Source organism: Mustela nivalis, assembly GCF_964662115.1.
Source record: "Mustela nivalis genome assembly, contig: HAP1_SCAFFOLD_2243, whole genome shotgun sequence".
NCBI classification, from domain to species: Eukaryota; Metazoa; Chordata; class Mammalia; order Carnivora; family Mustelidae; genus Mustela; species Mustela nivalis.
In genome coordinates this window covers 38421-47464 of record NW_028134422.1, presented here as the reverse complement: position 1 = coordinate 47464, position 9044 = coordinate 38421, and the positions used below count along the sequence as shown (strand labels likewise).

General features: G+C 58.9%; 1 protein-coding gene across 1 annotated transcript; it reads right to left on the bottom strand.

Moving 5' to 3' along the window:
- Positions 1–2798: 2798 nt before the first annotated feature.
- LOC309858354 (uncharacterized protein) lies at positions 2799–7333 on the bottom strand (the record flags this gene model as incomplete). Its single annotated transcript, XM_082751040.1, has 3 exons — positions 2799–3399; positions 6885–7010; positions 7104–7333. 3 exons carry the CDS (start codon positions 7331–7333, stop codon positions 2799–2801), a joined length of 957 nt encoding a protein of 318 aa, XP_082607166.1.
- Between the last annotated feature and the right edge of the window lie 1711 nt (positions 7334–9044).

Here is a 9044-nt window from a genome sequence, read left to right as displayed (position 1 = left end):
CAAGCAGCAGTCACCGAACTTCCTGAGAGACAGCAGTCCCGCGTCACGCAGCAAAGCAGAGGGCTTTTCCACGGCGTGGGACCGTCCGAGACACAAGTGGGGCAGTTCGGGGGATAACGGGATGAGTTGGAGACTCTCGTCCTGTCCTTGTTAACCCGCCAAGCCTGTTCCCCAGCGTCACTGGGTATACAGTTCTCGTTTTCTCTTCCTCCCTTCTTGCCTGCGTCCGTCTACCTCCCTGTCTCCCTGCCTCCCTCCTCCTCCGCTCTTCCTTCCTCTTCCTCCTGTGTCTTCCTCTTATACAAATGTGTGCCTGTCCACCATCGTGAAGAAGGAAATACTGGGTCTGAGAGCAGAAGACCGTAGACCGGGGATGGCGCCTTCAATATGCCAGCCGTGTATCTCGCATCTTCCTGTGCTCGGGACAACTTCTACCCAGCAGATCCGCATCTCTGGGCCTCGTGGCCGTTTTCATGGCGCAGCAGGATGGCACGCTGCCAGTGCATGCCACACCGAGAGAAATGCTCAACCAGTGCTTCTGGAGAGCCGGTTTGTAGAGATGCCAGCTCCCTTGTCGCTGAATTAGGGGAATCCCAATGAGTGTATTACGTCCTTTCTGATCTCGCTCTCGGGTATAAGCTTCCCGTGCAAGCTGGGACCCTGGACTGACAGTGCGTCTTGCCTGCGTCGCTTTCCCGCCCTCCGGCCACTGGCATCTAACCTCCCCAGTGAAGCTACGTGCCTGGTCGCTGTTCTTCAGTGTCTCTTCTGGGAGGTACCATGCGCTGACGTGACTTTCAGCCATCTCGGTCTTGAGTTCCTGATCCCTGCAGCGGGAACCTTGAGCCCTAAGTTGAAAATTACTTCAGGAATTCAAGAAAATGTACATGAAGCATCTGGCCGGTACTTAGCAAGTAGGGAGCAGCCCAGGTCCTGTCCGTTTCTCGTTGCTCAGCACAGCTCACAATCCCCCAACTCCTAAGAACCAGCAAGAGGCAAGTGCGGCGTTGGCAGTCTGTTGAGAGCCTCCTGGATAGCTGGTCTCCAGGGCTGGTGGGTGCCCGGGACAGAAGCCGTCCTAGCCCCTCAGAGGTCCGTCACTGCCCGTGGGAAGTGACCCAGGGCCTTCATCTGCCCTTCCCGTCAGAGCCTGGATCCGGCCTCACATCGCTGAGCGCCGAGGCAGCGTCGTGCATGAGTGCGGGACCAGAGGCGCCGGCCTCGGATCTGTCGGGACTCCGGTGAAGGCCCAGGCTCTTTTCTCTTTCTTCCTCCTCACGTGGGTCTCACCCCCACCCATCCCCAGAAGAGGCCCGTTGGTTTCCCTCCAGCGCTTCAGGGTTCCTTCCCCAGAGGCCGGAGGTTGTTTGCTTCCCTTCAGCGCTTCCGAGCTCACGGATTACTCCAAGGCAACGCACACGCCCAGCGCAGGGGCTCTCGGTCGGTGACGTCCCCCGTCCTTCCTTTTCTCGGTGCCCTGTAGATCCTGAGGCCATATCGCGTGCCAGTTGCGGAGCATGACGTGTTTGTCCCAAAACTGCCCGAGTCGCTGCACACCCCTGCCACCCCCGCCCCCCGATCCCGCCTCCCGCCGAGGTCGTGAGGACCAGAAGGCACAAGCAGAATGGGCCTTCCATGACCCCGGGAGATGTGCGTGTGCAGACGCGGCCCACGGGCGCGAGGCCTCCGCAGGCTCCCCTGTCTCTGAGCGGGAGGAGTGCACGTTGCGCAGGCTGGTGCCGACCACCGCGAAAGGGCCCCCGTGTTCCCAGGAGCTCTAACGGGCAAGGCCGCTGCCGTGACACTGGGCTGGAGGTCCCTGCGTGGTGCCACTCGGCTGTCTACCACTTTGTCCCAGATATCACCCGCATCTACAGGACAAGAGGACCTCCGCGGGCCTCGAAGACCCTCAGACCAGCATCTTGCTGGTGCTCTGGCCCAGGCTGTTGCCTAACTCGCCTGCTCCTGGGTATGTGAGCGCCCTTGAGCAAGGGCCGGAGACGTAGCCTGGCGCCTGAGTGCTTCCCTGTCAGCTCAGCTCTGGGACAGAACGTCCCTAGATTCCCTCATCCTCACATGGAGATAGGAATTTGTGGGGGCAGGCTAGGAGTCTCCAAACGGGTAATTAGTGCATGTGGGCTTTGACCTGTACAGAAACCGTTTGGTCGCGCATGCCGTACGGGGACACGGACAGCGTTATGGTATGCAGATCGGTACTGGGTTTATTAAGACACTCATGTGAGAGTCCCTGTGTCTAGGGAGACATGCAGAAGGGTCCCGACAGGAAGAAATCAGCATCCAAGGACCATGAATGCACCGAGAAGGAAACCCTCCTTGCGCAGACACCAATAGTTGCAAAAGAATGCATTTCTACCAGGTGTGAGGGGCTTTATTTCTCCAAGGTCATCAGGCAGGATGACCATCTTGACTGTGGAGTCAGGGCAGAGATCTTGACTCCATGTCCGGATGCATGACGCTGGCAGGGGACTCCCAAGACCTGAGGAAGAAGAGAATCAGGAGAAGTGGTCCACACTTCCTCCAGCCACTTCCCAAGGCTTTGAACAGGCAGGTGAGTAGCGGAAATGTTGGCGACTGCATGCTGGGTTTGGGCAACGTTTGGCAGTGTCCGTTTCCCCGCTGGCCAATCGGTGCTGTGTGCCGTTGTGGGTTGTTGGTGAGGCGGTTGTCAGGAGGAAGTGTGGCAGCCGCCGGACACGCAGCAGGGGTGGCCGCGGCCGCCGTGGGTATGTGTTGGTCCTCCAGCAGGCGTTATGGCGGCGGTTTGGCTGGCAAGCAGGCTAGCAGCAGCTGGATCCACAGCCCTGGGCGAGGCATCCAGGCAAGCAGCAACAGGTGGGGTGGTAGCAGGTCCTCGTGCAGTACACAGGGGTACAGCAGGCTGGCTGACAGCAGCTGGAGCCACAGCAAGTTTGTCCGCAGCCGCTGGACCCGCAGCAGCTGGGCTGACAGCAGCTGGACACACAGCAGCTGGGCCGGCAGCAGGTGGTCCTGCAGCAGGTGGTCTGGCAGCAAGTTGGGCGGCAGCAGCAAGGCTGGCAGCAGCAGGACCCACAGCAGCTGGACCCGCAGCCGCCGCCGCACCCGTAGCAGCTGGGCCGGCAGCAGGTGGTCCTGCAGCAGGTGGTCTGGCAGCAAGTTGGGCGGCAGCAGCAAGGCTGGCAGCAGCAGGACCCACAGCAGCTGGACCCGCAGCCGCCTTGTCCACAGCCACCGCCGCACCCGCAGCAGCTGGGCTGGCAGCAGGTGGTCCTGCAGCAGGTGGTCCTGCAGCACGTAGGCTGGCAGCAAGGGGAGCAGCACGATTCGGTCATGGTGTCACAGGTGGAGGGGGAGCTTCTGTTCCGAGGTGAGTTTCTCAGATTCATTTGTCTCGTCCTCCTGGGGGGATTTTATGCACCGGGTCCCCACATTTGGACCAATGGGCATGACTTCCTTGCCCATTGTTGACATTGTTTTCCTGATGATGCGGGAATGGAAGAAGAGGAAGTTTTTTTCCCCCTAATGTTAGGAATCTTTAGCAAATAAGTGCTTAACGTGTTTCTTAATTGGGGAGAACTCGTGGAAACATTTCAGATGAAAACAAGGTGGTCACATCAGCATCTGTGTTCGTGCTCTATGAATTTCATTGTGTGTTACAAGTCCCACTGGCCTGGGAAGAGGTTGTCGAGTCGGCTTGGCGGTCCTTCCCCGGCGCTGGTCCCTGGCTTACATGTAGACTGGCAGCATGCCTCGTGAGGAAGTGGCAACATGCCTAGCGATGAGCCGAAGTCATGCCTGAGCCCAAGACGGTTTCCCCACCAAGCCGGATTCCAGACTCCCACAGGCATCTGTCTCTTGGAGCCCCCACCCCCCACCCCCAGCTGCATATCCCAGTGCGATCAAAGACTCTGGGCTGCAGGATATGCGAGTTCATCTCCTCCGTCTGTGAAGGCAGAATCAAGCAGGGCGATAGAAACAGCCGCAGGACACCCAGACGAAGCAAGCAGCAGTCACCGAACTTCCTGAGAGACAGCAGTCCCGCGTCACGCAGCAAAGCAGAGGGCTTTTCCACGGCGTGGGACCGTCCGAGACACAAGTGGGGCAGTTCGGGGGATAACGGGATGAGTTGGAGACTCTCGTCCTGTCCTTGTTAACCCGCCAAGCCTGTTCCCCAGCGTCACTGGGTATACAGTTCTCGTTTTCTCTTCCTCCCTTCTTGCCTGCGTCCGTCTACCTCCCTGTCTCCCTGCCTCCCTCCTCCTCCGCTCTTCCTTCCTCTTCCTCCTGTGTCTTCCTCTTATACAAATGTGTGCCTGTCCACCATCGTGAAGAAGGAAATACTGGGTCTGAGAGCAGAAGACCGTAGACTGGGGATGGCGCCTTCAATATGCCAGCCGTGTATCTCGCATCTTCCTGTGCTCGGGACAACTTCTACCCCGCAGATCCGCATCTCTGGGCCTCGTGGCCGTTTTCATGGCGCAGCAGGATGGCACGCTGCCAGTGCATGCCACACCGAGAGAAATGCTCAACCAGTGCTTCTGGAGAGCCGGTTTGTAGAGATGCCAGCTCCCTTGTCGCTGAATTAGGGGAATCCCAATGAGTGTATTACGTCCTTTCTGATCTCGCTCTCGGGTATAAGCTTCCCGTGCAAGCTGGGACCCTGGACTGACAGTGCGTCTTGCCTGCGTCGCTTTCCCGCCCTCCGGCCACTGGCATCTAACCTCCCCAGTGAAGCTACGTGCCTGGTCGCTGTTCTTCAGTGTCTCTTCTGGGAGGTACCATGCACTGACGTGACTTTCAGCCATCTCGGTCTTGAGTTCCTGATCCCTGCAGCGGGAACCTTGAGCCCTAAGTTGAAAATTACTTCAGGAATTCAAGAAAATGTACATGAAGCATCTGGCCGGTACTTAGCAAGTAGGGAGCAGCCCAGGTCCTGTCCGTTTCTCGTTTCTCAGCACAGCTCACAATCCCCCAACTCCTAAGAACCAGCAAGAGGCAAGTGCGGCGTTGGCAGTCTGTTGAGAGCCTCCTGGATAGCTGGTCTCCAGGGCTGGTGGGTGCCCGGGACAGAAGCCGTCCTAGCCCCTCAGAGGTCCGTCCACTGCCCGCGGGAAGTGACCCAGGGCCTTCATCTGCCCTTCCCGTCAGAGCCTGGATCCGGCCTCACATCGCTGAGCGCCGAGGCAGCGTCGTGCATGAGTGCGGGACCAGAGGCGCCGGCCTCGGATCTGTCGGGACTCCGGTGAAGGCCCAGGCTCTTTTCTCTTTCTTCCTCCTCACGTGGGTCTCACCCCCACCCATCCCCAGAAGAGGCCCGTTGGTTTCCCTCCAGCGCTTCACGGTTCCTTCCCCAGAGGCCGGAGGTTGTTTGCTTCCCTTCAGCGCTTCCGAGCTCACGGATTACTCCAAGGCAACGCACACGCCCAGCGCAGGGGCTCTCGGTCGGTGACGTCCCCCGTCCTTCCTTTTCTCGGTGCCCTGTAGATCCTGAGGCCATATCGCGTGCCAGTTGCGGAGCATGACGTGTTTGTCCCAAAACTGCCCGAGTCGCTGCACACCCCTGCCACCCCCGCCCCCCGATCCCGCCTCCCGCCGAGGTCGTGAGGACCAGAAGGCACAAGCAGAATGGGCCTTCGATGACCCCGGGAGATGTGCGTGTGCAGACGCGGCCCACGGGCGCGAGGCCTCTGCAGGCTCCCCTGTCTCTGAGCGGGAGGAGTGCACGTTGCGCAGGCTGGTGCCGACCACCGCGACAGGGCCCCCGTGTTCCCAGGAGCTCTAACGGGCAAGGCCGCTGCCGTGACACTGGGCTGGAGGTCCCTGCGTGGTGCCACTCGGCTGTCTACCACTTTGTCCCAGATATCACCCGCATCTACAGGACAAGAGGACCTCCGCGGGCCTCGAAGACCCTCGGACCAGCATCTTGCTGGTGCTCTGGCCCAGGCTGTTGCCTAACTCGCCTGCTCCTGGGTATGTGAACGCCCTTGAGCAAGGGCCGGAGACGTAGCCTGGCGCCTGAGTGCTTCCCTGTCAGCTCAGCTCTGGGACAGAACGTCCCTAGATTCCCTCATCCTCACATGGAGATAGGAATTTGTGGGGGCAGGCTAGGAGTCTCCAAACGGGTAATTAGTGCATGTGGGCTTTGACCTGTACAGAAACCGTTTGGTCGCGCATGACGTACGGGGACACGGACAGCGTTATGGTATGCAGATCGGTACTGGATTTATTAAGACACTCATGTGAGAGTCCCTGTGTCTAGGGAGACATGCAGAAGGGTCCCGACAGGAAGAAATCAGCATCCAAGGACCATGAATACACCGAGAAGGAAACCCTCCTTGCGCAGACACCAATAGTTGCAAAAGAATGCATTTCTACCAGGTGTGAGGGGCTTTATTTCTCCAAGGTCATCAGGCAGGATGACCATCTTGACTGTGGAGTCAGGGCAGAGATCTTGACTCCATGTCCGGATGCATGACGCTGGCAGGGGACTCCCAAGACCTGAGGAAGAAGAGAATCAGGAGAAGTGGTCCACACTTCCTCCAGCCACTTCCCAAGGCTTTGAACAGGCAGGTGAGTAGCGGAAATGTTGGCGACTGCATGCTGGGTTTGGGCAACGTTTGGCAGTGTCCGTTTCCCCGCTGGCCAATCGGTGCTGTGTGCCGTTGTGGGTTGTTGGTGAGGCGGTTGTCAGGAGGAAGTGTGGCAGCCGCCGGACACGCAGCAGGGGTGGCCGCGGCCGCCGTGGGTCTGTGGTGGTCCTCCAGCAGGCGTTATGGCGGCGGTTTGGCTGGCAAGCAGGCTAGCAGCAGCTGGATCCACAGCCCTGGGCGAGGCATCCAGGCAAGCAGCAACAGGTGGGGTGGTAGCAGGTCCTCGTGCAGTACACAGGGGTACAGCAGGCTGGCTGACAGCAGCTGGAGCCACAGCAAGTTTGTCCGCAGCCGCTGGACCCGCAGCAGCTGGGCTGACAGCAGCTGGGCACACAGCAGCTGGGCCGGCAGCAGGTGGTCCTGCAGCAGGTGGTCTGGCAGCAAGTTGGGCGGCAGCAGCAAGGCTGGCAGCAGCAGGACCCACAGCAGCTGGACCCGCAGCCGCCGCCGCACCCGCAGCAGCTGGGCCGGCAGCAGGTGGTCCTGCAGCAGGTGGTCTGGCAGCAAGTTGGGCAGCAGCAGCAAGGCTGGCAGCAGCAGGACCCACAGCAGCTGGACCCGCAGCCGCCTTGTCCACAGCCACTGCCGCACCCGCAGCAGCTGGGCTGGCAGCAGGTGGTCCTGCAGCAGGTGGTCCTGCAGCACGTAGGCTGGCAGCAAGGGGAGCAGCACGATTCGGTCATGGTGTCACAGGTGGAGGGGGAGCTTCTGTTCCGAGGTGAGTTTCTCAGATTCATTTGTCTCGTCCTCCTGGGGGGATTTTATGCACCGGGTCCCCACATTTGGACCAATGGGCATGACTTCCTTGCCCATTGTTGACATTGTTTTCCTGATGATGCGGGAATGGAAGAAGAGGAAGTTTTTTTCCCCCTAATGTTAGGAATCTTTAGCAAATAAGTGCTTAACGTGTTTCTTAATTGGGGAGAACTCGTGGAAACATTTCAGATGAAAACAAGGTGGTCACATCAGCATCTGCGTTCGTGCTCTATGAATTTCATTGTGTGTTACAAGTCCCACTGGCCTGGGAAGAGGTTGTCGAGTCGGCTTGGCGGTCCTTCCCCGGCGCTGGTCCCTGGCTTACATGTAGACTGGCAGCATGCCTCGTGAGGAAGTGGCAACATGCCTAGCGATGAGCCGAAGTCATGCCTGAGCCCAAGACGGTTTCCCCACCAAGCCGGATTCCAGACTCCCACAGGCATCTGTCTCTTGGAGCCCCCACCCCCCACCCCTAGCTGCATATCCCAGTGCGATCAAAGACTCTGGGCTGCAGGATATGCGAGTTCATCTCCTCCGTCTGTGAAGGCAGAATCAAGCAGGGCGATAGAAACAGCCGCAGGACACCCAGACGAAGCAAGCAGCAGTCACCGAACTTCCTGAGAGACAGCAGTCCCGCGTCACGCAGCAAAGCAGAGGGCTTTTCCACGGCGTGGGACCGTCCGAGACACAAGTGGGGCAGTTCGGGGGATAACGGGATGAGTTGGAGACTCTCGTCCTGTCCTTGTTAACCCGCCAAGCCTGTTCCCCAGCGTCACTGGGTATACAGTTCTCGTTTTCTCTTCCTCCCTTCTTGCCTGCGTCCGTCTACCTCCCTGTCTCCCTGCCTCCCTCCTCCTCCGCTCTTCCTTCCTCTTCCTCCTGTGTCTTCCTCTTATACAAATGTGTGCCTGTCCACCATCGTGAAGAAGGAAATACTGGGTCTGAGAGCAGAAGACCGTAGACTGGGGATGGCGCCTTCAATATGCCAGCCGTGTATCTCGCATCTTCCTGTGCTCGGGACAACTTCTACCCCGCAGATCCGCATCTCTGGGCCTCGTGGCCGTTTTCATGGCGCAGCAGGATGGCACGCTGCCAGTGCATGCCACACCGAGAGAAATGCTCAACCAGTGCTTCTGGAGAGCCGGTTTGTAGAGATGCCAGCTCCCTTGTCGCTGAATTAGGGGAATCCCAATGAGTGTATTACGTCCTTTCTGATCTCGCTCTCGGGTATAAGCTTCCCGTGCAAGCTGGGACCCTGGACTGACAGTGCGTCTTGCCTGCGTCGCTTTCCCGCCCTCCGGCCACTGGCATCTAACCTCCCCAGTGAAGCTACGTGCCTGGTCGCTGTTCTTCAGTGTCTCTTCTGGGAGGTACCATGCGCTGACGTGATTTTCAGCCATCTCGGTCTTGAGTTCCTGATCCCTGCAGCGGGAACCTTGAGCCCTAAGTTGAAAATTACTTCAGGAATTCAAGAAAATGTACATGAAGCATCTGGCCGGTACTTAGCAAGTAGGGAGCAGCCCAGGTCCTGTCCATTTCTCGTTTCTCAGCACAGCTCACAATCCCCCAACTCCTAAGAACCAGCAAGAGGCAAGTGCGGCGTTGGCAGTCTGTTGAGAGCCTCCTGGATAGCTGGTC